General features: G+C 45.5%; 1 protein-coding gene and 1 long non-coding RNA gene across 3 annotated transcripts in view; one reads left to right on the forward strand and one right to left on the reverse strand.

The window, feature by feature from the left end:
- The window catches only part of LOC142049261 (ras GTPase-activating protein 1-like), a 132659-nt gene extending 130031 nt beyond the window's left edge, over positions 1-2628 (forward strand). Inside the window, exon 25 of the mRNA XM_075076768.1 lies at positions 1777-2628. Coding sequence (XP_074932869.1) covers positions 1777-1860 — 84 coding nt within the window. The 3' untranslated portion in view covers positions 1861-2628. The remainder of the gene's footprint in view (positions 1-1776) is intronic.
- LOC142049262 (uncharacterized) overlaps positions 1-26263 on the reverse strand; it is a 363337-nt gene that overhangs the window by 125556 nt on the left and 211518 nt on the right. The gene's annotated exons all lie outside the window — the stretch shown is intronic.

Raw genomic sequence — 26263 nt, forward strand, 5'->3', positions numbered from 1 at the left:
TTTTCTCAAGGCTGAACAAACCCAGTTCTCCCAGCCTATCCTCGTATGGCAGCCTTCCCAGTCCTTTGATCATCTTGGTGGCCCTTCTCTGGACCCCTTCCAGCCTGTCCACATCTCTTTTTGTATAGCGGGGACCAGAACTGTACACAGTACTCCAGGTGTGGCCTGACAAGCGCTGAGTAGAGTGGGATAATGACTTCTTTATCTCTGAACTTCAAGTCAGCAATTCTACTTATTGCACAGTAATATGTTTTGGTATGCTGAACTAGTATACTGTGCTGTGCAGGAGATAATTTAAGTAGTCTTCCCTTTTTAATGCTAATGATTTGGGGACAGGGTCAGGTGTACTATAGAAAACCTTTTTGTTTAGAGATGGTCTTCCTAGAATTTAATCAGTATCCGCTTAAACTACTTATTTAATGACTCTTTTTCAAAGAGGTAGTTTTTAAATTAGTTTTTAATTTAATTGTTTCAAAATAACTTCTTGTAATCAGATGTCTTATTATTCTCATGGTTTAAAGACTGGGCTTCCTATATCCTGACTCTTTTAAGGCCTTAATTTAAACCCAGGTAGATGATAAATATATATTTCTTTCTCCTGGCAGCAGATGTTACTCAAATAATGCATTTTTCAGTAGTAATGTTTTTTAAGTAAGGAGATTACTGGGAACTCTTATGATTTTGCAAAAGGTAAAAATATATTTGTATTTAATCATTTTTGGCAGAAGAAAGCTCAAGGAATTAAAAAGGAGATAATGCTTCATTATAGCAGTTCAGAACTAATCCAGTTTAATGACTTCTACAATTTACCTCTTCAGTGACATATGAGGGGAAAGAAAATCAATCGTGTTCAAGTTCATAATTCACTTAGAGCTACTGCTAGTCTTGACAAAGCAAAAATGATGGCTAGACTGGCAAGGCAGGATAGTAGAAGTTTTCAGTACTAAATATGTGTTGTTTACAGGTAAAGGATATAATTTTCACAAGGCCTTTATCTGAAGTACTTAATGATTACAGATGTGATATAATTTCACAATACACTTATATTTCTGCTTCAGAGGAGTAATTTCTCCTCATGGGTTTCCATAAAGAAAACTCTTTAATTTTTTCCCCTTTTTCCTCCTGTAAGTGCCCTAATGGTTCAGGATTACCCTATTGTAGTTGAACATAGTTCTACCATAATGAAAAAATGATTGAACTCCTGACAGTGCGTTAGCAATACAATTTCTCAGCCTGTTTTATGTGTATGTTCAGTTGCATTTGGTTTATTTTAATGACCAGGTTTTCAGAAAGTTAACAGAGGGTAGTTTTGCCTGTGCAGAAGTAAATTGTATTATCACCTCTTTTTTTGGTCACCACACTTTCTTTTTCATTTTCTTGGCACAGTTCTGCACTTTCACATGGGGACAATATCCAAGAATGGATTTTTGGTTTACAGATTGTTTTTAACAGATAGGAGAACTCTCTCTCATTTTGAAACTCTGAGGTTAAGTTGGCAAGACTTAATGGGTCTCCACGGGTGCAGATAAATTTCATATTGCTGTTTTACAGTTGCCTTTTGAAGTAATGTCTTAGTGACTAGGGAATTGGAGCTGGGGGGGTATGGGGTGTGGGTTAAGTATATTTTAAACTACCTAGTTCTGAGTCTGGTAGGTTAATGTTGAAGATGCTTCTCAAGCAAGATGGGTTTTGTTTTTTTCTAGTTGCTAATGTAGGGTTGTACTGGGGTTTTTTTTGTTTGTTTTGGTTTGTTTTGTGTTTTTTTTTTTTCTACAGCATGTTCTTAAGAAGCTGTTGGCTATTACAGAACTGCTTCAACAAAAACAAAATCAGTATTCAGTGTCTAACAACATCAGGTAGCAGCTCTCTAACTGAATTCTGCATGGATCCAGCATGTCTAACGTGGCAACTCACACAAGTATCACTTTTTTTGCTCTTGCCAAATAGCACACCTTATCACATTCCCACTGATGTGTGAACTATGCAAAAAGAAAACAAAGATTCTGTTAGTGAATTATTGTACCAGCAGCTTTTTAAACTATCTGTGCAGGATATTTGCACTTTTTTCCCACTTGGAACCAGTTTTTACAGCCTCTGAGCCTTGGTGTACAGTTTACCTTCTGCAAAGAAAATGCTGTGACTGTCTTGAACTTTGAAAATTATTTTCAACACCTGCAATTGCCAAAGTTTTTCTGTCTTGTTGGAAAAGAATTATCAACTGACAAGGAAAGAAATGCATTGTTTGACAGCTACATGTAACTGGATAACATTTCTTACTGTAATTTCTGACTGGTTACAATTATTATGACTTTGTTTCGACCACTTGAACTTGTATTTACAGTTTTCAGAGTTTGATGGCTATGGTAAGAACAATCTTTCCTGTATACTTTTTATACTGTGTTGCTTCTCTTGCTGGAATCATGTCAAAAGAATATGCAGAAGGGACCTGATCTTGTCAGCTTTATTCTTTAATGTGCCACTGATTCAGTCTAAATAATTCTTCCATCAAGGACTGTGTATCCATCCAGGTAAATCACAATGCTTTTGTACAGTGAATAATTAGAATTCAGTAAATTTCTTATCACTATATCAGACATGCATGCATCCATTAAACCATTTTATAAAATATGTATTGTTTGGTCTTGTGTGTGATGTAAGACTACCATGAATCTTATTTTTAAACTTGAAAAATCAGGTTTTAAAATAATCAAGCTGCTGATAGAATCTTTATGGAAACTGGCTAACTTTGGGTGCAAGTAATAGAACATTGTAAAAATGAAACTTGGATAACAGATAAGGTTGGCTATTTATCTACTATGTATAAAATGCATTGATAAATATGACTGTAGGTAAATCTCAAAGTTGCATTTAGGTATGTATATTTAAAAAATTGACACCACTACTTATTTCCTAAAACAGTGTGTGAAAAATAATGTTGTAGTTTACCCCCCACCAGCAGCTTAAGCACCACACTTCCCCCCCACTGCCCCAAGCAGGACAGGGGAGAGAATAGGAAGAGCAAAAGCAAGAAAACTCAGGGGTTGAGAAAGGAAAGATGAAGAAAATAAAAACAGAACAAGTGATGCAAAGGCAATCACTCACCACCTTCCAGAAGCAGACTGATGTCCAGCCATCTCTGAACAACAGCTACCTTCCCCCCCAAAAAAAAAAAAAAACAAACCCTTCCCTCCACTTTTATTGCTGAGCATGACGTTATATGGAATGGAATATCCCTTTGGCCAGTTTAGGTCAGCTGTCCCATCCAAACTTCTTGCTCATTCCCCAGCCTACTCCCCGGTGGGGCAGAGTGGGAAAAACAGAAAGCCTGGACACTGTGCTAACATTGTTCAGCAATAGCCAAAACACTGGTGTGTTGTCAAGATTGTTATAGTCACAAATCCAAAACGCAGCACCATATGGGCTGCTATGAGGAAAGTTATGACTCCATCCCAGCCAAAACCAGTACAATTAAATACTTTGACCTAGCTTTGGACAGCATATAACTACTTGATGTTTCTGGGGTTTTATATGTCTAGTTTTCTTAATTATTCTCAGTAGTCTTCGTGTACATTAGCCACAGTAATCTAATCCGAGATTATAGGTGCAGGATCAGCAGTTGCAGCAACAGGTTAAGTCACACAACTATGATTATGTTCCATACTGTAGATGCTGCAGTCTCTTTTTAACAGTACATTTGAGAAGAATGTTGGGAATGCTGAAAATGTTATAAGCAAGGTTGTTTTCTTTCAATTAGTTAAATGACAAGCTTGGGAAGAAGCCAGTGCATCCTGCTCTAAAGTACTTAATGTTCTGCTAACCTTAAAGCTCTGTTAACATTCTATGAACCTTAAACAATTGCCTCAGGGACAAAGGAGCTGAACAGAGCTCTCAATTCCCACATGTAGGAAACTGGGCAAGGAAGACTAGCTCAAACAAGAAATCAAAATTGCTACAAGTCATACACAGAATTTACTTGAGATAAAATGTATATTCATTATGTACATCATGAGAGGTTGAAAGGAAACCTGACCTCTAAGACAATGGACAACAATTGCTCAACAACCTGAGAAGATATTTTCTTTCTTCAGCCTCCACACAGTCTAGATTTGTGCTCAGACTTTCTTGCATTGCTAAATATGAGTACAGCATAAAGAGTTTCTTCAGGCTTTCCCTAGTTTGTTGAAAGACTCCAATTATGGTTTTCTTCCTGGGTTCACTGAAAATGTCTCTTGCCCCTTCAGCAATATTACCCACTGTATTCGGTGTCTTCTGCAGGGGAAAAATAAAAACAAGTAAATTCATCATAGGGAAGATTTGAGTTTCGGCTAATGCTGACTAATCCCAGAAAACCTCCTGGATCCAGTCCAAATTTTTGCTTCTGCAAACATGCCATAAAGAAATAAAAAACACACACAAAAAAAAACAAACAAACTTTTGACCTCTATGCCCAGGATTTAGTATGTAGTGGCAGTATTCCATGAACAGACTAGAGCCTGGAAAAAACATTTGAACTAGTGTTGACTAAGCACTTCAATCTTAAACCCAGTTACCTATGCCTACTCTAAAAGCCACAATCATTCTAGCAGCTCTTTTTCATCACCTGTTTCAGGTTTAGCTCATCTGTCTTCATTACTGAGAACAATGCACAGAATGCCTGAACTCATATTGGGACTGTTTAATAATAGCTTGCCCTTTTTATGGCTTCATCACTTTGGTAGCTTAGTCATCTACAGTCAGCCAGTACCCTGTGGATTCCTTCTATCATTTCCCATTTGATCAGACCACACCACTTATGGTCTTTGTATTGATATTAACTAATGACTTCATCTATAAACTGGTAAATCCCCCAAAAGATAAGTAGATTAGAACTGATTGTACACTTGTATATAATTATACCCTAATTACTTACAGCTATAAATATCAATATCAGCTATCTTCAGCGTTAGTGAAGCCTCAAGGTATAAACAATGTACAGGTACTATAAGCTTAAAAAAAAATTAAGCTCGATTTTCTTTTGTGAACATGAACTGGCCAGCTCAAATCTGATCCTGCATATGATAATCACTCAGAAATTAAACTATATAAGTACAAACCCTTAGAACTTCAGATGCATTCATATTATTTTTAAAAATCCTAAAGGTTCAAGAGCTGTTTCTTTATTATATAAGAAATTATGAGAGGAGTTGAGTTCAGTTCAGTTGGAAGGAACCTACAACAATCATCTAGTCCAACTGCCTGACAACTTCAGGGCTGACCAAAAGTTAAAGCATAGTATTAAGGGCATTGTCCAAATGCCTCTTAAACACTGACAGGCATGGGGCATAGACCACCTCTCTAGGAAGCCTGTTCCAGTGTTTGACCACCCTCTCGGTAAAGAAATGCTTCCTAATATCAAGTCTAAACCTCCCCTGGAACAGCTTTGAGCCATTCCCACACGTCCTGTCACTGGATACCAGGGAGAAGAGAGCAGCACCTCCCTCTCCACTTCCCCTCCTCAGGAAGCTGTAGAGAGCGATGAGGTCACCCCTCAGCCTCCTTTTCTCCAAACTAGACAAACCCAGACTCCTTAGATGCTCTTCATAGGACATTCCTTCCAGCCCTTTCACCAGCTTTGTTACCCGCCTCTAGATGCATTCAAGTACCTTAACATCCTTCTTAACTTGTGCGGACCAGATCTGCACACAATTGTGCTGGTTTTGGCTGGGACAGAGTTAATTTTCTTCACTGTAACTGGTATAGTGCCGATGGCACATTGATGTTTTAGTTGTTGTTAAGTAGCCACTAAGTGTCACTAAGTACTGCCTATAGCAGTTAGGGACTTTTCCAGTTTCCCATGCTCTGCCACCGTGGGCAAGAAGCCAGGAGGGGAGGGGCCACAGCCAAGTCAATTGACCCAAACCGGCCAAAGGGATATTCCATATCGTATGATGTCATGACCAATATATTAACTGGGGGAGTTGGCGTGGGGGGGGGTTGCTGCTCAGGGACTGGTGTCAGGTCTGCAGGTGGTGAGTGGTTGCATCACTTTTTATTTGTTTTGGTTGTTTATCTCCCCACACACCCCACCCCCACCCGGGTTTTGCCTCTCATTAATTTCCGTTTCCATTATATTGTTGTTGTTGTTGCTGTTATTGTTTTATTTTAATTAGTAAACTGTTCTTATCTCAACCCATGAGTTTTCTCACTTTTACCCTTTTGATTCTCTCCCCCATCCTGCTGGTGCGGGAGCTAGCAGCTGTGTGGGGCTGAGTTGCTGGCTGGGGCTAAACATCAACAAGAATACTCAAGGTGAGGCTGCACCAATGCTAAATACAGTAGGATAATCACCTCTTTTGCCTGGCTGGATCTAGTGCGTTTAATGTACCCTAGGATGCAGTTTGCTCTCTTGGCTGTCAGGGCACACTGCTGACTCTTATTGAGCCTGCTGTCAACCAGCATCCCCAGATCCCTTTCTGCAGGGCTGTTCTCCAGCCACTTCTCTCCCAATTTATACTTGTGCCTGGTGTTACTCCATCCCAGGTGCAGAATCTTGTCCCTCAAGAGAGTCAACAGCACCTCCCTGTTCAGTATCATCAGCAAACTTGCTAATGGTGCATTCCACTCCTGCATCCAGATCACTGGTAAAAATATTGAACAGGCACTAGAACTGAACCGTGAGGAAAATCACTGGTTACTGGTTGTCAGCCAGATGTAGCCCCATTCATTACAACCCTTTGAGCTCTGACCTTCAGCCAGTTCTTCACCCAGCGCGCCGTGTACCTGCTCATCTCACAGTTGGGCAACTTGTCCAGAAGGATGCTGTGAGGCACAGTATCAAAAGCCTTACTAAAATCCAGAAAAACTACATCCGCTGCCTTCCCTTCACCCACTTAGGCGGGTGACCTTATTGTAGAAGGATATCAGATTAGTTAAAGAGGACTTTCCTTTTGTGAACCCACGTTGACTGTGCCTGATGATCGCATTGTTCTTTAAATGCCTTTCAGTAGCCTCCAGAATTATCTTCTCCATAATTTTTTCAGGTACTGAGGTTAGACTAACAGGTCTGTAGTTTTCTGGGTCTTCCCTCGTACCCTTCTTGTAAATCGGAATAATGTTGGCTAGCTTCCAGTCAGCAGGGACCTCCCCAGACTCCCAAGACCTTGGGAAGATGCTTGAGATGGGTCCTGCTGTAACATCTGCTAAGTCCTTCAGTACTCCATCAGGCCCCATGGACTTGAGAACATTCAGCTGATACAGCTGGTCCCTTACCATTTCAGTGTCCACAAATGGAAAGCCGCTACTGTTCCCACACTCGTGGTCCTCTGACTCAGGGCACCGGGCGGCCCAAGGTCTATCAGTATTATTAAAGACTGAGGGGAAGAAAAAAAGCATTGAATGCCTCTGCTTTTTCTTCATCCCTATTAGCCAGGTGACCATCTTCAGCAAGTATCGGTCCAATGTTTTCTTTAGACGTCCTCTTGCTATTAATGTACTTTAAAAAGCCTTTCTTGTCGTCTGACACAACACTGGCCAGTTTCAACTCTAGTGGAGCTTGGCCTTTTGTGTCTTCTCCTTGCATACATGAACCACAGCTCTGTAATCTTCCTGCAAAGCCTCACCTGGCTTCCAGAGATAATACCATTTCTTTTTCCTCTTGAGTTCCACGAGGGAGTTCCCCATTCAGCCAAGCTGGTCTTCTGCCCTGCTTGCTTGACTTGTGACACAGGGGATTTGCCTGATCCTGTGCTTCTAAAAGGTGGTTTTTAAAGACTGACGAGCTCTCATGGACCCCTAAGCCCTCAAAAGCAGATTCTCAAGGGGCATTGCTAACTAGCTCCCTGAATAGCTTATAGTTTGCTCTCTTGAGCTCCAGGGTAGCAACTCTGCTGACCTTTTTTCTCATTACACCAAAAATTTTAAACTCAACTATTTTGTGATCACTGTGGCCAAGACAGCCACCTACCCTCACATCTCCCATGAGTCCTTCTCTATTCACAAATGACAAGTCTAGGAGGGCATCTTTCCTAGTTGGCTCACTGAGTGCTTGTGACAAGAAGTTATCTCCCACAAACTTCAGGAATTTCCCAGACTTGCTTGTCACAGCAGTATGATATTCCCAGTTGATGCCTGGGAAGTTGAAATCTCCCATAAGGACAAGGGCTACCGATCCAGAGATTTCTCCTAATTGCCTGTAGAATAACTCATCAGTACTAACATCGTGGCTGGGCGATTGGTAGTAGGCACCCATCTCCTTTGTTTTTCATCCCCCTAATCCTCACCCAGAGGCACTCAACCACATCACCTCTAACTGTAAGGGCTGTACAGTCACACCTCTCTCTTACATATGGTGCAACTCCTCCACCTCGCCTGCCCTGCCTATCCCTTCTGAACAGCCTCTAGCCCTCCATCCCAGCACTCCAATAGGATAAATTCTGTACTACTTAGGTGATTAGAAATCATAAGTTAAGTTGTATTATAAAATCTGTATTATGTTACTTATAGATTGTACTACATTGATAGTACATAGTAGCATTGGAAGCTTCCGAGGCGAAGGGTTCCGGAGCAGAGGGTCATGCTGGAGGATCCTTCCCAAAGCGGCAAAACCGCGGCAAAACCGCAGCAAAAGCGCAAATTCAAAAGCAAAATCGCAGGGATAGAGAGGGTATCCCAGCCTGCCCCTCCAGAGCCGGAAGGAGTGAGCTCCTGTCGTGAGGGAGCTCTCACTCAGCGTGGGTGGGGACAAGAGTGAAGACCGCCAAAACCCCCCGCACATACAAAAGCAGCCCCCAGGGAGGGGGAAAACAGGGCGTGGCATGGCGCGTCAGAAGGGTGTGGAGCAGCAGTTCAATCGGGCAGGCGTGCGGGTGGGGCACAGTCCCTTTCCTTGTTCTAAAGGCTCTAACGAGTAACTCAGCTAGTTGTCATCACCCTGCCCCAGGAGAGGCCCTAGCCGTGGTCTCCACATGCCTGAGAACCACTGCCAGAAGGAATGTGGTGACTCAGACGGAGCCCCCACATAAACACGCAGCTGTCCAGGTCTCCGACTGCAGGGAGTGCCTGAGCCTGGCACTCGTACCTGAGGGCAGCAGAGACAGCAGCTGCTTGCGGTGTGACCAGGTGGATGATCTGCTCAGCCTGGTGGCAGAGCTGAAGGAGGAAGTGGAAAGGTTAAGGAGCATCAGGGAGTGTGAGAGGGAGATAGATTGGTGGAGCTGCACCCTATCATCCCTGGGGCCAAGGCAGTGGATGGAGGCTCCACAAGAAGCAGAGCATCCCCTACCCTCTTGCCACCAAGCAGAAGGAGGGAAGAGATGGGGAGGAATGGAAACAGATACACTGATTGATATACTCCATGTCCCCAGACTTCATGTCCAGGTGGATAGGGCTGTACAAGGAGTATAGCAACATCCATGGTTGGTTAATTCCATCACTCTGGTTCCATTTCCCCCCTTTGGAAGTCTTGAAATAATCATCTTTTCAATACTTCCATCTTAGATCAATAATATTCCACTATATCAGTGTCATGGTTTTAGCTGGGATAGAGTTCATTTTCTTCACTCTAGCTGGTATAGTGCTGTGCTTTGAAATTAGCATGGAAAAAAAAACCTGTTGAGATAACACACAGATGTTTAGGCTGTTGCTGGGTAGCGCTTATACTAGTCAAGGACATGTCTAGCCTCCCATGCTCTGCTGGGTGCACAAGAAGCTGGGAGGGGAGGGGGCACAGCTAAGAGAGCGGATTCAAACTGACCAAAGGGATATTCCATATCATGTAACGTCATGCCCAGTATGCTACCTGGGAGGGGCTGGCCGGGGGAGGGGGGAGCAATCGCGGCTCGGGGACGGGCAGCGTCGGTCAGCGGGTGGTGAGTGGTTGTATCGTTTGTGTTTCCATGTTTTTTTTTCCTGTTTTCCCTTTCCCTTCCTTTTCCCTTTTATTATATTAACATTATTGTCATTATTATCATAATCATTTAGCATTATCATTTTATTGTAATCATTAAACTGTGCTTATCTCAACCCACAAGTTCTTTTGCTCGTCCGATTCTCTTCCCCATCCCACAGGGGTGGGGGGGTGAGCGAGCGGCTGCGTGGTGTTCAGTTGCCAGCTGAGGCTGAACCACGACAGTCTATTTTTGGCACCCAACGTGGGGCACGAAGGGTTTGAGATAATAACAGTTGCTGGTCACAGCATTGATTCATCTGTTCTCAGTATTAGTTTGTCCAGTCTTTACCATGCTGATTGTAAAGTACATGTTAAAACTTGCTGTTGGTTTTGTCAGTTTGCTGTGCTCTGCAGTGATTAGAGATATTTTGCCTAGGAGACTTGTTATTAAAACACTGGCCTTGACTGTTATCGGTTATTTAGGTCTTGCATGGAAGCCATTACTGTACTACAGCTACCACCTCATGGAGGCAATTAGCAATTATACCTCCTCCTCTGAGGAGTTTTTTATGGAGGAAATACAGAATGGCACCGTAGCTGCTATCTTATGTAATGTCTCCTCCTTCATTACAACAACTTTTCAGTATCTTGAACATCCTTGTGTAGTTAAGATACATCTGATGATATTGCTTTGGCAGGTGGTATCAGATCTGTCTAAGGTTAGTAAGCAAGTTAAGAATATAATCCAGAGATCTGTCCCAAGGCTCGATAGCTATGGGTGGCAGGGTATGTGGGATAGTATGGGCAAATGCCTAAGATGGTGGGCACCCCCCGTGGTGTGGGACTTCACCCCTGAACAAGTGCAGAATCCTGAAAAATTAGTAGAACATTTGGAGGAAGTATGTTGTCACCCTGGCAATTCCAGAGAGATACAAATCACTGCAATGTGCTGGGGTCTGGCTTATGCCTATCGAGCCCTATTTAACACTATTCAGTACCCCCAAGGGAAAGAGAAGGGAGCTACTCCAACCCCCGTGACAAGCACTGCGGCCACTCAAACCCCCAAGACAGACACTGCAGCTACTCCAACCCCAGTGACAAGCACTGTGGCCACCCAACCCCCTACGACAGATACTGCAGCTACTCCAACCCCAGTGACAAGCACTGCGGCCACCCAACCCACCACGACAGATACTGCAGCTACTCCAACTCCAGTGACGAGCACTGCGGCCACTCAAACCCCCACGACAGGCACTGCAGCTACTCAAACCCCAGTGACGAGCACTGCGGCCACTCAAACCCCCACGACAGGCACTGCAGCTACTCAAACCCCAGTGCCATGCATTGCAGCTAAACCAGAGGACCAACCTGTGCCAGTATCAGTCGCCCCTATATGCAAGAAGAAATCATGGAAGAGAAGGTCAACTCGTTTAGAAAGAGATTACGAGGAACCAGGGCCATCACGAGAAGAGGAGGAGGAAGAGGAAGAATGTGTACAAGAAACGGAAACTACCCGATCTCTATCCTTGAGTGAGTTGCGGGATATACAGAAAGATTTCGGGCGTCATTCAGGTGAGCACGTTATCACCTGGCTGCTCCGATGCTGGGATAATGGGGCCAGTAGTTTGGAATTAGAGGGGAAGGAAGCCAAACAACTGGGATCCCTCTCTAGGGAAGGGGGCATTGATAAAGCAATTGGAAAAGGAACACAAGCCCTCAGCCTCTGGAGGCGGCTCCTGTCCGCGGTGAGAGAGCGGTATCCCTTCAAAGAAGATATTGTATTTCGCCTAGGAAAATGGATGACCATGGAGAAAGGCATTCAGCATCTAAGGGAATTAGCCGTGCTTGAGGTGGTTTATGGTGACCTGGATGATCAACGGTCCTCCAAAGATCCAGATGAAGCCGAGTGCACGCGACCCATGTGGCGGAAGTTTGTACAGAGCGCACCATCCTCGTATGCAAACTCATTGGCAGTGATGTCCTGGAAAGATGACGAGACACCAACGGTGGCTGAGTTGATTGATAAACTCCGGGAATATGAAGCGAATCTCTCTTCCTCACTCGTCTCTGCTGTTGAGAAACTGTCCCGAGAGGTCCAGCAACTCAAAGAAGATAGGTCCTACTCCCCACCAGTACGGACCAGTATCTCAGCCATTAGGAGTAACCGTCACTTTGCTCAAGAGAAGGGATACACACGACGGGGCACCCTATGGTTTTACCTGCGTGATCACGGAGAGGACATGAAGAAGTGGGATGGAAAACCTACCTCAGCCTTAGAGGCACGGGTACGTGAGCAGCAAGGGAGAACAATTACTCAGGGGAGTTTCTCCAGGAGAGCTGCTGCTCCAGTTTCCCGTAAGCAATTCTCCAGACAGAGGAGCAGAAGTGCTGATGGCCTGACTGATCTTAACAGAGACACCCGTGATTCATATTTACCGGAAGTGAGTGATGAATACTATGATCAGGACTAGGGGGGCCCTGCCTCCAGCCAGGTGGAGGAAAGGGATAACCGGGTTTACTGGACTGTGTGGATACGATGGCCTGGCACATAGGATCCACAGAGGTATAAAGCTTTAGTGGACGCCGGCGTGCAGTGTACCTTAATGCCATCAAACTATATAGGGGCAGAACCCATTAGCATTGCTGGAGTGACAGGGGGATCCCAAGAGCTAACTGTATTGGAGGCCGAAGTGAGCCTCACTGGGAATGAGTGGCAAAAGCACCCTATTGTGACTGGCCCAGAGGCTCTGTGCATCCTTGGCATAGACTATCTCAGGAGAGGGTATTTCAAGGACCCAAAAGGTTACAAGTGGGTTTTGATGTAGCCGCCTTGGAGACGGTGGAAATTAAACAGCTGTCTACCTTGCCTGGTCTCTCGAAGGACCCTTCTGTTGTGGGGTTGCTGAAGGTCGAAGAACAACAGGTGGAATCGCCACCACAACAGTGCACCGGCGGCAATATCGCACCAACAGAGACTCTCTGATCCACATCCATGGGCTCATTCGTCGACTGAGGAACCAAGGAGTGATCAGTAAGACCCACTCACCCTTTAACAGTCCCATATGTCCAGTGCGGAAGTCTAATGGAGAGTGGAGACTAACAGTAGACTATCGTGGCCTGCATGAAGTCACTCCACCATTGAGTGCTGCTGTGCTGGACATGCTAGAACTTCAATACGAACTGGAGTCAAAGGCAGCCAAGTGGTATGCCACAACTGATATTGCCAATGCATTGTTCTCTATCCCTCTGGCAGCAGAGTGCAGGCCACAGTTTGCTTTCACATTGTCATGGTTTTAGCTGGGATAGAGCTAATTTTCTTCACTCTAGCTGGTATAGTGCTGTGCTTTGAAATTAGCATGGGAAAACACCTGTTGAGATAACACACAGATGTTTGGGCTGTTGCTGGGTAGCGCTTGTACTAGTCAAGGACATGTCTAGCTTCCCATGCTCTGCTGGGTGCACAAGAAGCCGGGAGGGGAGGGGGCACAGCTAAGAGAGCGGATTCAAACTGACCAAAGGGATATTCCATATCATGTAACATCATGCCCAGTATGTTAACTGGGAGTGGCTGGCCGGGGCGGGAGGAGGCAATCACAGCTCGGGGACGGGCAGCGTCGGTCGGCGGGTGGTGAGCGGTTGTATCGTTTGTCTTTCTGTGTTGTTTTTTCTCCTTTTTTCTGTTTCCCTTCCTTTTCCCTTTTATTATATTAACATTATTGTCATTATGATAATAATCATTGGTACTATTATTATCATTTTATTGTAATCAGTAAACTGTGCTTATCTCAACCCACAAGTTCTTTTGCTCGTCCAATTCTCTTCCCCATCCCACAGGGGTGAGGGGGGAGTGAGCGAGCGGCTGCGTGGTGTTCAGTTGCCAGCTGAGGTTGAACCACGACACACATGGAGTGGTGTCCAGTACACCTGGAATCGACTGCCCCAGGGGTGGAAAAACAGCCCTACCATTTGCTATGGACTGATTCAGACTACTGGAACAGGGAGAAGCTCCAGAACACCTTCAATACATTGATGACATCATTTTGTGGGGCAGCACAGTGGAAGAAGTTTTTGAGAAAGGAGAGAAAATAGTCCAAATCCTTCTGAAAGCTGGTTTTGCCATAAAACAAAATAAGGTGAAGGGACCCGCACAAGAGATCCAGTTATTAGGAATCAAATGGCAAGATGGTCATCGTCAGATCCCCATGGATGTGATCAACAAAATAGCAGCCATGTCTCCACCAACTAGCAAAAAGGAAACAAAAGCCTCCTTGGGTGTTGTGGGTTTTTGGAGAATGCATATACCAAATTACAGTATAATCGTAAGCCCTCTCTATCAAGTGACCCAGAAAAAGAATGATTTCAAATGGGCCCCTGAGCAATGACAAGCCTTTGAACAGATTAAACAGGAAATAGTTCATGCACTAGCCCTTGGGCCAGTCCGGGCAGGACAAGATATAAAAAATGTGCTCTACACTGCAGCCGGGGAGAATGACCCTACCTGGAGCCTCTGGCAGAAAGCACACGGGGAGACCCGAGGTCGACCCCTAGGGTTTTGGAGTCGGGGATACAGAGGGTCCGAAGCCTGCTATACTCCAACTGAAAAAGAGATATTGGCAGCATATGAAGGGGTTCGAGCTGCTTCAGAACTGGTTGGTACTGAGGCACAGTTGCTCCTGGCACCCCAATTGCCAGTGCTGGGCTGGATGTTCAAAGGAAACATCCCCTCTACACACCATGCAACTGGTGCTATGTGGAGTAAATGGGTTGCACTGATCACCCAGCGGGCTCGAGTAGGAAACCCCAGTCTCCCAGGAATCTTGGAAGTGATCATGGACTGGCCAGAAGGCAAAGATTTTGGATTATCACCAGAGGAGGAGGTGACACGTGCTGAAGAAGCCCCACTGTATAACACACTGCCAGAAAATGAGAAGCAGTATGCCCTGTTCACCGATGGGTCCTGTTGTCTTGCGGGGAAGCACCGGAGATGGAAGGCTGCTGTATGGGGTCCTACACGAGAAGTAGCAGAAACTGCTGAAGGAGAAAGAGAATCAAGCCAGTTTGCAGAGGTAAAAGCCATCCAGCTGGCCTTAGACATTGCTGAATGGGAAAAGTGGCCAGTGCTCTATCTCTATACTGACTCCTGGATGGTGGCAAATGCCCTGTAGGGCTGGCTGCAGCAGTGGAAGCAAAGCAACTGGCAGCGCAGAGGCAAACCCATCTGGGCTGCCACATTGTTGCAAGATATTGCTGCCCGGGTAGAGAACCTGGTTGTAAAGGTACGTCATGTGGATGCTCACATCCCCAAGAGCCGGGCTACTGAAGAACATCGAAACAACCAGCAGGTGGATCAGGCTGCCAAGATTGAAGTGGCTGAGGTGGATCTGGACTGGCAACATAAGGGTGAACTGTTTCTAGCTCGGTGGGCCCATGACACCTCAGGCCATCAAGGGAGAGATGCAACATACAGGTGGGCTCGTGATCGAGGGGTGGACTTGACCATGGACGCTATTGCGCAGGTTATCCACGAATGTGAAATGTGCGCTGCAATCAAGCAAGCGAAGCGGGTAAAGCCTCTGTGGTATGGGGGACGATGGCTGAAATATAAATGTGGGGAGGCCTGGCAGATTAACTATATCACAAACCCATCAAGGCAAGGGCCATGTGCTTACAATGGTAGAAACTACGACTGGCTGGCTGGAAACATATCCTGTCCCCCACGCCACTGCCCGGAACACTATCCTGGGTCTTGAGAAACAAGTCCTGTGGCGACATGGCACCCCAGAGAGAACTGAGTCAGACAATGGGACTCATTTCTGAAATAACCTCATAGACACCTGGGCCAAAGAGCATGGCATTGAGTGGTTGTATCACATCCCCTATCACGCACCAGCCTCTGGGAAAATTGAACAGTACAATGGACCGTTAAAACCTACACTGAGAGCAATGTGGGGGTGTAACATTCAAGCACTGGGATACACATTTAGCAAAAGCCACGTGGTTAGTCAACACGAGGGGATCTGCCAACCGAGCTGGCCCTGCCCAGTTAGAAATCCTACATACTGTGGAAGGGGATAGAGTCCCTGTAGTGCACGCAAAAAGTATGCTGGCCAAAATGGTCTGGGTTCTTCCTGCCTCAGGTAAAGGCAAACCCATTCATAGGATTGCTTTTGCTCGAGGACCTGGGTGCACTTGGTGGGTGATGCGGGAGGATGGAGAAATCTGATGTGTGTCTCAAGGGGATTTGATTTTGGGTGAAAACAGTCAATGAACTGAATGGCACAATGCAAACTGCTATATAATATTGTGTGTCACCTCTGTGTTGTATCAATGATATCAGAGTACGAGCCTCCCAACCCATGGAAGATAAACTGTGAAACAAGCCGTGCAGCAGTGATGGAACGATGACTGACTCGGTATGCAGCAACCCAATGCCACACACCATCTCTCCCACCCAGAAAGACTGATACAACAGATGGAGCCCAGAGTCATGGACTGGGTGAACGCAATGGACATTTTAATGAACATTTTACAGGGAAGGTCCATGAACTAAGGGAATGATGTCTGTGTATTATGGTAAAGGATGGGAAGGGGAGGGGTGGTGGTTGGTATGGTTGTATTGCATCGTATGGCACCTGGGAATGGTGTAAATGGTATGGAATAAGGGGTGGAGAATGTGCTGGTTTTGGCTGAGAAGGGATTAATTCTCCTCACTGTGGGGGTCAGCTACCTTTCCAGCTTCCCGTGTTCTGCCACTTGGCGGGGGGGCTGGGAGGGGCAGGGCCATGGTGGGGGCGGCTGACCCCGACTGGCCAATGGCATGTTCATTCCATACCATGTGACACCATGACCAGTATATTAAGGGGGGCAGTTTGCGGCGTCGGTTCGGCGGGTGGTGAGCGGCTGCGTTGCATGCGGTTTGTTTTGGCGTTTCGTTCCTCCTCTCCCCTCGCTTCCCCCCTCCCCCGGGGCTTTGCGCGTCTCTTTGTTCTCCTTTACATTGTGTTTCTTTTGTTGTTTCTTTTAATTTTAATTATTAAACTGTTCTTATCTCAACCCATGAGCGTTACCCTTCTGATTCTCTCCCCCATCTACTGGTGGGGGAGTGAGCGAGCGACTGTGTGGGGCTGAGCTGCCGGCTAAACCACAACACCATACCATTTTCTTGTCAGTTTCCTCAAGCAAAGTATCCAGTATCACAAGTAGAACAACACTTTTTCAAGTTCTCACCACATTTTCCTCCTTTCAAAACCATTGCCATAGAATCTTGTGGACATGTCCCACACTGTTTCTGCCACTCTGGATGATTCCGCAGTGTAAAGAACAAATCAACATATGCCACTTCCGCCGATTTGCCTTACCTTTTTACAAAACAACATTAATTGCAAGATGGTATTATATTGCAGTGTCCCATTTTCAGCATCCTGTTGGCCGCCTTGGCTGCAGCAGCACACTGTTCGCTCATGTTGAGCTGTCTGTCCACCAGGACCCCCAGGTCCCTTTCCACAGAGCTGCTCTCCAGGATGTAGGTGAAGGTCCAGCCGGGGGGTTGCCTAGGGTGAGTCAGTCAGCCCCACACATTATGACTGCCTCTGTTAAGAAGAAAAGGAGGGTAATTGTTGTAGGCGATTCCCTTCTGAGGGGGACAGAGGGCCCAATATGCCGACCAGACCCATCCCACAGGGAAGTCTGCCGCCTCCCTGGGGTTCGGGTCAGAGATGTTACTAGGAAACTCCATAGTCTGGTACAGTCCTCTGATTACTACCCACTGTTGGTTGTGCAGGTGGGCAGTGATGAGGTTGCTGAGAGAAGCCCAAGAGCAATCAAAAGGGACTTTAGGGAGCTAGAGCGACTGGTCAAAGGATCGGGAGTGCAGGTAGTGTTTTCCTCAATCCTGTCAGTGGCAGGGAAGAACAATACTGCAAGGAACAGGAAAGCTCATCTGATTAATATGTGGCTCAGAGGCTGGTGCCATTGCTGGAATTTTGGGCTTTTTTGATCATGGGGAGGTTTACATGGCACCGGTCCTGCTGGCAGCAGATGGAGTTCACCTGTCTCAAAGGAGGAAAAGGATTCTTGCACATGAGTTGGCAGGGCTCATCGAGAGGGCTTTAAACTATGTTCAGAGCGGGAAGGGGATATAGCCAGGCGCACTAGAGAGGAGCCAGGGTTGAGGGTGAAACCAATAGCCCAGCTCAAGTGGATCTATGCCAATGCATGCAGCATGGGCAACAAACAGGAGGCGCTGGAAGCCATTGTGCAGCGAGATAGCTATGACTTAGTTGCCATCACAGAGACATGGTGGGATGAATCTTGTGACTGGAGTGCTGCAATGGATGGCTATAAGCTCTTCAGAAGGGATAGGCAAGGAAAGGGTGGCAGTGGGGTGGCTCTGCATGTTAGGGAGTGCTTTGATTGCATAGAGCTTAGCGATTTTGGTTACAAGGTCGAGTGCTTATGGGTAAGAATGAGGGGAAAGGCCAACAAGGCAGATATCCTGCTGGGGGTCTGTTATAGACCACCCAACCAGGATGAAGAGGTAGATGAAGCATTCTACAAGCAGCTGGCAGAAGTGTCACAGTCAGTTGCCCTTGTTCTAGTGAGGGACTTCAATTTACCAGATGTCTGCTGGAAATACAACACAGCAGAGAAGAAACAGTCTAGGAGGTTCCTGGAGTGTGTGGAAGATAACTTCCTGACACAGCTGGTAAGTGAGCCTACCAGGGGAAGTGCCTCGCTTGACCTCCTGTCCACAAACAGAGAGGGACTGGCGGGAGATGTGGTGGTTGGAGGCTGTCTTGGGCTTAGCTACCATAATATGACTGAGTTCTCAATTCTTGGTGAAGTAAGAAGAGGCGTCAGCAAAACCGCTGCCATGGACTTCCGGAGGGTAGACTTTGGCCTGTTCAGGACACTGGTTGGGAGAGTCCCTTGGGAGGCAGTCCTGAAGGGCAAAGGAGTCCAGGAAGGCTGGGCATTTTTCAGAAAGGAAGTCTTGCAGGCACAGGATCAGGCTGTCCCCAAGTGCCGCAAGATGAACTAGTGGGGAAGACAACTGGCCTGGCTGAACAGGGAGCTTTTGCTGGCACTCAGGAAAAAAAGTGTAATTTACGGCTTCTGGAAGAAGGGGCAGGCAACTCAAGAAGAGTACAGAGACCTCATTAGGTCTTGCAGGGAGAAAATTAGGCAAGCAGAAGCCCAGCTAGAACTCAACCTGGCCACTGCTGTAAGGGATAATAAAAATGTTTTTACAAATATATTAACAACAAAAAGAGAATAAAAGAAAATCTCCATCCTCTATTGGATGGTCTCATGGTTTTAGCTGGGATAGAGTTAATTCTCTTCACTGTAGCTGGTATAGTGCTGTGTTTTCGACTTAGTATGAGAATAATATTGATAACACACAGATGTTTTAGTTGTTGCTAAGTATTGCTTATACTAGTCAAGGACTCTTCTAGCTTCCCATGCTCTGCCAGGTGCACAAGAAGGCGGGAGGGGAGGGGGCACAGCTAAGAGAGCGGATTCAAACTGGCCAAAGGGATATTCCATATCATGTAATGTTATGCCCAGTATGTTAACTGGAAGGAGCTGGCCGGGGAAAGGAAGCAGCAATCACAGCTCGGGGACGGGCAGTGTCGGTCGGCAGTTGGTGAGTGGTTGTATCATTTGTGTTTCTGTCTTTTTTCCATTTTTCCCCTTTTTTAATGTTATCATTATTTTTATTACTATAATAATCATCATTGTTATAATTATTATTTTATTTTAATTATTAAACTGTTCTTATCTCAACCCGCAAGTCTTTTTTCTTTTTTGCTTTTGCTCTTCCGATTCTCTCCCCCATCCCACAGGGGTGGGGGGAGTGAGCAAGCAGCTGCGTGGTGTTTAGTTGCCAACTGAGGGTGAACCATGACAGACACGGAGGGGAACATTGCCACTGAGGATGAGGAAAAGGCTGAGGTACTAAATGCCTTCTTTGCCTCAGTCTTTAACTGTCAGACCAGTTATCCCCAGATTTTTCAGCCCCCTGAGCTAGAAGGAAGGGACGGGGAGTGGAATAAACCCCCCATAATCCAGGAGGAAGCAGTTTAAAACATGCTGCTCCACCTGGACACTCACAAGTCTATGGGGCCAGATGGAATCCACCCGAGTACTGAGGGAGCTGGTGGAGGAGCTTGCCAAGCCACTCTTCATCATTTATCAGCAGTCCTGGTTAACAGGGTGTCATGGTTTCAGCTGGGATAGAGTTAATTTTCTTCACTCTAGCTGGTATAGTGCTGTGCTTTGAAATTAGCATGGAAAAAAAACCTGTTGAGATAACACACAGATGTTTAGGCTGTTGCTGGGTAGCACTTATACTAGTCAAGGACATGTCCAGCCTCCCATGCTCTGCTGGGTGCACAAGAAGCTGGGAGGGGAGGGGGCACAGCTAAGAGAGCGGATTCAAACTGACCAAAGGGATATTCCATATCATGTAACGTCATGCCCAGTATGTTAACTGGGAGGGGCTGGCCGGGGGAGGGAGGGAGCAATCGCGGCTCGGGGACGGGCAGCGTCAGTCGGCGGGTGGTGAGCGGTTGTATCGTTCGTATTTCTGCGTTTTTTTTCCTGTTTTCCCTTTCCTTCCTTTTCCCTTTTATTATATTAACATTATTGTCATTATGATAATAATCATTTATCATCATCATTTTATTGTAATCATTAAACTGTGCTTATCTCAACCCACAAGTTCTTTTGCTCGTCCGATTCTCTTCCCCATCCCACAGGGGTAGGGGGGGAGTGAGCGAGCGGCTGTGTGGTGTTCAGTTGCCAGCTGAGGCTGAACCACGACACAGGGGAGGTCCCAGATGACTGGAGGCTTGCCGATGTGACGTCCATCTACAAGAAGGGCCAGAAGGAGGATCCAGTGACCTACAGGCCAGTCAGCCTGACCTCAGTATCAGGGAAGATTATGGAGCGGTTCATCTTGAGTGAGCTCACTAGGCAAGTGCAGGACAACCAGGGGATCAGACCCAGTCTGTATGGGTTCATGAAAGACAGGTCCTGCCTGACCAACCAGATCTCCTTCTATGACCAGGTCACCTGCCTAATAGATGAGGGAAAGGCTGTGGATGTTGTCTACCTGGACTTTAGTAAAGCCTTTGACACTGTCTCACACAGCATAATCCTAGAGAAGCTGGCAGCTCATGGCATAGACAGGTGTACTCTTTGCTGGGTTAAAAACTGGCTGGATGGCCAAGGCCAGAGAGTTGTGGTAGTGAATGGAGCGAAATCCAGTTGGCAACTGGTCACAAGTGGGGTTCCCCAGGGCTCAGTGTTGGGGCCAGTCTTGTTTAATATTTTTATCAGTTATCTGGATGAGGCGATCAAGTGCACCCTCAGTAAGTTTGCAGATGACACCAAGCTGGGCGGGAGTGTTGAGCTGCTTGAGGGTAAGAAGGCTCTGCAGTGGGATCTGGACAGGCTGGATTGATGGGCTGAGGCCAATTGTATGAAGTTCAACAAGGCCAAGTGCTGGGTCCTGCACTTTTGTCACAACTACCCCATGCAATGCTACAGGCTTGGGGAAGAGTGGCTGGAAAGCTGCCCAGCGAGAAGGACCTGGGGGTGTTGATCGACAGCCAGCTGAACATGAGCCAGCAGTGTGCCCAGGTGGCCAAGGTGGCCAACAGCATCCTGGCTTGTATCAGGAGTAGTGTGGCCAGCAGGACTAGGGGAGTGATCGTACCCCTGTACTCGGCACTGGTGAGGCCACACCTTGAATATTGTGTTCAGTTTTGGGCCCCTCGCTACAAGAAGGACATCAAGTTGCTGGAGCATGTCCAAAGGGCAACGAAGCTGGTGAAGAGTCTGGAGAGCAGGTCTTATGAGGAGAGGTTGAGGGAACTGGGATTGTTTAGCCTGGAGAAGAGGAGGCTGAGGGGAGACCTTATCGCGCTCTACAACTACCTGTGAGGAGGTTGTAGGTAGGTGGGTGTTGGTCTCTTCTCCCAAGTTACTAGCGATAGGGCGAGAGGAAATGGCCTCAAGTTGTGCCAGGGGAGGTTCGGATTGGATATTAGGAAAAATTTCTTTACTGAAAGAGTGGTCAGGCATTGAAACAGGTTGACCAGAGAGGTGGTGGAGTCACCATCCCTGGAGGTATTTAAAAGACGTGTAGACGTGGCTGTTGAGGGCATGGTTTAGGTGACATGGTAGTGTTGGATTGATGGTTGGACTTGATGATCCTAGAGGTCTTTTCCAACCTTAATAATTCGATGATTCTATGATTCTGCTTGTAGAAATAATGTGCCATTCCAATCATAGATTCTGTGTTATTCTAATAATAATATCCTGTTAAGTAAATAAAGCTTTAATTGTAACTATGATTTAGTGCTGTCATCATTCTGCCAAGGATCCCTAAAAGAACCTGTCTGTCCCCTTAGTGCCCTGTTGGCAAGCATGGATCTCTTCTTGTGCTTTCCTCTTTGATGGACAATCTTCCCCAAGGCCTCTAGAACTCTGTTTTATTGCATAAACAAGCACTTATGTTTTTGGGAAGAAGTTTAGGAAGAGAACAAATGGTAATCCTCAAGTCATAGTGATACATCTTGGCACGCCTGGGATACCATTTTTTCCTCTCTCTCTGGCTTCTTCCAGCTTTGTAATTCTTGTTGTCCTTGAAGTTATGTGGGGTTTTTTGTTTGCTTTGGGGAGGGTTTCTGTGTTTGTTTGGTTTTGTTTTTCTTCTGATTCCTCAGAACTTTAGCCCTTCAAACAGCAGCTGGTTGAGTTCAGTCATGTTTGCATGTCTGAGGTTTTCTCATAAGTGCTCTTACTATGACTTCCTACTGCACCCATTCCCCGGTGCAGTTCATACTCACAAGCCAAATCTGCCTGGAATTTTTGATAGTGTCACGTCCTTTTTGCCTCAAGGGAGGTTGGATGAAACGGACCCAACATGGGACTCAAATAGAAAAATAGCTGGTATCTTTCTAGGATTCTGAAAATGGTCCATTCCTACTGGATACTAGGAATAAGTGAGTAGTCGCTTATTTAAATTCAGAATAAAACTTCCATTGCCTTCAGTGGGAGCTAGATGGGGTTCTTACCGTCTCTTTATAATGCTTTCTTACACTTAGATCTTAGATCTTGAAAACAGTCCTTGTGTGCTTTTCCAGTCTTTGTTACATATAGATTCACATGTAACTGTGCTATTGTTGGTACTGTTGTTGCCATAGTTATGTTTTGGGCTTTTTGCTAGTAATGTATGAGAAAAAAATAAGACTGTTTTTGCTTGAGCCTATAGTGAATGCAGAGTCAGGATGAAGGAATGTGATGTGTCATTTCCTTTTTTTCGCAGTCGAATGTTTGGAAGAGGAGAAAGGTTTTCAGTATCTTTGCCTAAAAATTTAGTTTCACTATTCAAATCATACTCAAATGTACAACATGAGAAAAGTTGTAACTTAAATCTAAAGAATTATCCAGAATTATATTCCTGTCAACTTCCATGAAGGAAAAGTTATGGTTCCTAAAAGTACAATCCAGTAGACTGGGAAGTAGAAATTAGGACCTCTGTTGATGACCCCAATATCTTACATAGGACACATGACTTTTCTTCAGTTTTCCCATATTGTAGTTGAGGTTGATGCTAATTAAATTTGGTGGGTTTTTTTTAAAAAAACAGTTATAAATGAAAAGTGCTATACAATGGTCTCTGAATAGTAAAGAATTATGCTGATACTCTAAAGGAGATCTAAACCATACTCAATATACATAGTGCACAATACAGTGTTTTCACTGTAATAAACCAAAGATGGGAAAAATGCAGCAAAATTAATGTCACATATATTCTAAAATTATAGAGGAGCTGCATTTCACCAAATAATAAAAGAAAATTTATTCAAGATTACGTGTATGGTGAAAAGCCAGAGCAAACCTATGATATAAGGGGGGGGGAGGGGTTGGCCTCTATGTCAAGAAATTGATAGATTGTGAAGAGCTGTCTCTGAAGAATAGCCACGAGCAGGATGAAAGTTTATGGGTAAGAATTTGAGACTAAGGCAACAAAGGGAACCTTATGGTTGGTGATTGTTACAGGCTACCCAATCAAGGGGAGCCTGTTGACGAAGCCTTCTTACTCTAGCTACAGGAGGCATCATGCTTCCAGGCTCTCATCTTGCTGGGGGACTTCAACCACCCCGACATCTGCTGGAAAAACAGCATGGTGAGCTGTAGGCAATCCAAGAGGCTTCTGGAGTGCATTGAGGATAACTTCTTAAGCCAGGTAATAGACAGCGCTACCAGAGAGGCTGTGTTACTAGACCTGATGGTCACCAATGCAAGTGAGCTCATCAGTGACGTCAAGATTGGAGGCAGCTTGGGCTGCAGTGATCATGCATTGGTGGAGTTCACAGTCCTGAGGGATATGGGAAAAGCAAGGAGTATAGTCAGGATCCTGAATTTTAGGAAAGCAAACTTCTAGCTGTTCAAGGAGTTAGTGAGTAGGACCCCCTGGGAAATGGTCTCCAGGGACAAGGGAACATAAGAGAGCTGGCAGATCTTTAAGGATGCTTTCTATAGAGCACAAGAGCTCTCAATCCCAGGTATCCTGGGAAGAGTACAGGGATGTTGTCTGGTTGTGTACAATATGGGTGGTGAAACACTGGAACAGGTTGCCCAGAGAGGCTGTAGATGCCCCATCCCTGGAAACTTTCAAGGTTGGGTTGGACGGGGCTTTGAGCAACCTGATCTAGTTGAAGATGTCCCTGCTCATTGTAGGGGGGGTGGACTAGATGACCTTTAAAGGTCCCTTCCAGCCCAAACCATTCTATGATTCTCTGATTCTATGATATAAGGATTTTTTTAAAAATTGCCTAGTTTTTTAAAAATAGTCTATCTAAACTTTTATAAGGTCACATAATTGGAGTTTTGTGAAGCTATTGCCAAAGAAAATTGTCTTCATATACACATAGTCTCAAACTTTTGTAATTGAGTGTATTTTCCTCATCTCAGGTTTACAGGAGCCTAACATTTTTGAATCACAGAATCACAGAATGTTTCAGTTTGGAAGGGACCTCTGGAGGTCATCTCATGCAACCCTCCTGCTTAAGCAGGGCAAATTAGAGCCAGTTGCCCAGGACCATGTCCAGATGGCTTTTGACTAGCTGCAAGGATGGAGACTCCAGAACCTCTCTGGGCAACCTGTTCCAGTGCTTGGTCACCCTCACAGTAAAAGTGTGTTTCATGATGTTCAGATGGAACCTCTTGTGTTTCAGTTTGGTTTTCAGTTTTCAGAATTCATGGGGTTAATTCTGTTTCCATTAAAACCGTAGTGATTTGGGCCCGATACCTAGTGCTTTTGGAGGGATAAATTCATCTTGCTCATAATTCAGTTGAGAACATGAATAATTATTTTCTTTTAAGCCTTTTATGTAGTCTAGGAAGATGGTGATACATGTAGAGGAAGAAAGAGTTAACCTTGTTGATGTTCATGGAAATGTTTAGAAGCCTGAGAGAGGAAAACACAACGCCACAATTTATCACATCCCATATTGAAGTGATTTTGATATTTCCTATATTTCATTCTACTGTGAGTTTGTCAGTAGTCCTAAATTTAATGTCTGAAATACTATGTTTTAGTCCTCACTCTGTTGAATATATGAATATAATACAATAGTGACTTCTAACTGACTTTACAATATTTGACTATTAATTGTCCTAACGCTGAAATACCAGTTAAAAACAGATTCCTACCTCTTGTCCTCATGCTAGGCAGGGCTGCAGGGGTGGCTTCTGTGAGATGATGTCAGAAGCTGCCCCTATGTCAGATGTAGCCAGTTACAAGACGAACTCAGTGCTGGCCAAAGCTGAGCCAATCAGTGACCATGGTAGCGCCTGTTATAACATATTTAAGAAGGGGGAAAAATGCTGCACAACAGCAGCTGGAAGAGAGATGAGTGAGAATATGAGAGAAACAACTATGCAGACAACAAGGTCAGTGAAGAAGGATGGGGAGGAGGTGCTCCAGGCACTGGAGCAGAGATTCCCCTGCAGCCCACGGTGAAGACCATGGTGATGCAGGTTGTCACCCTGCAGCCCATGGAGGTCCATGGTGGAACAGGTATTCATCTGCAGCCCATGGAGGACCCCACACTGGAGCAGATGGATGTGCCCGAAGGAGGCTGTGACCACGTGGAGAGCCCATCCTGGAGCAGACTCCTCGCAAGATCTGTGGCCCCATGGGGGACCCATGCTGGATCAGTCTGTTCCTGAAGGACTGCACCCCATGGAAGGGACCCCACACTGGAGCATTTAATGAACTGCATCCCATGGGAAGTACCCGCATTGGAGAAGTTTGTGGAGGACTGTCTCCTATGAGAGGGACCCCATGCTAGAACATGGGAAGAGAGTGTGGAGGAAGGC

Source organism: Phalacrocorax aristotelis, chromosome W (genome assembly GCF_949628215.1).
Source record: "Phalacrocorax aristotelis chromosome W, bGulAri2.1, whole genome shotgun sequence".
NCBI classification, from domain to species: Eukaryota; Metazoa; Chordata; class Aves; order Suliformes; family Phalacrocoracidae; genus Phalacrocorax; species Phalacrocorax aristotelis.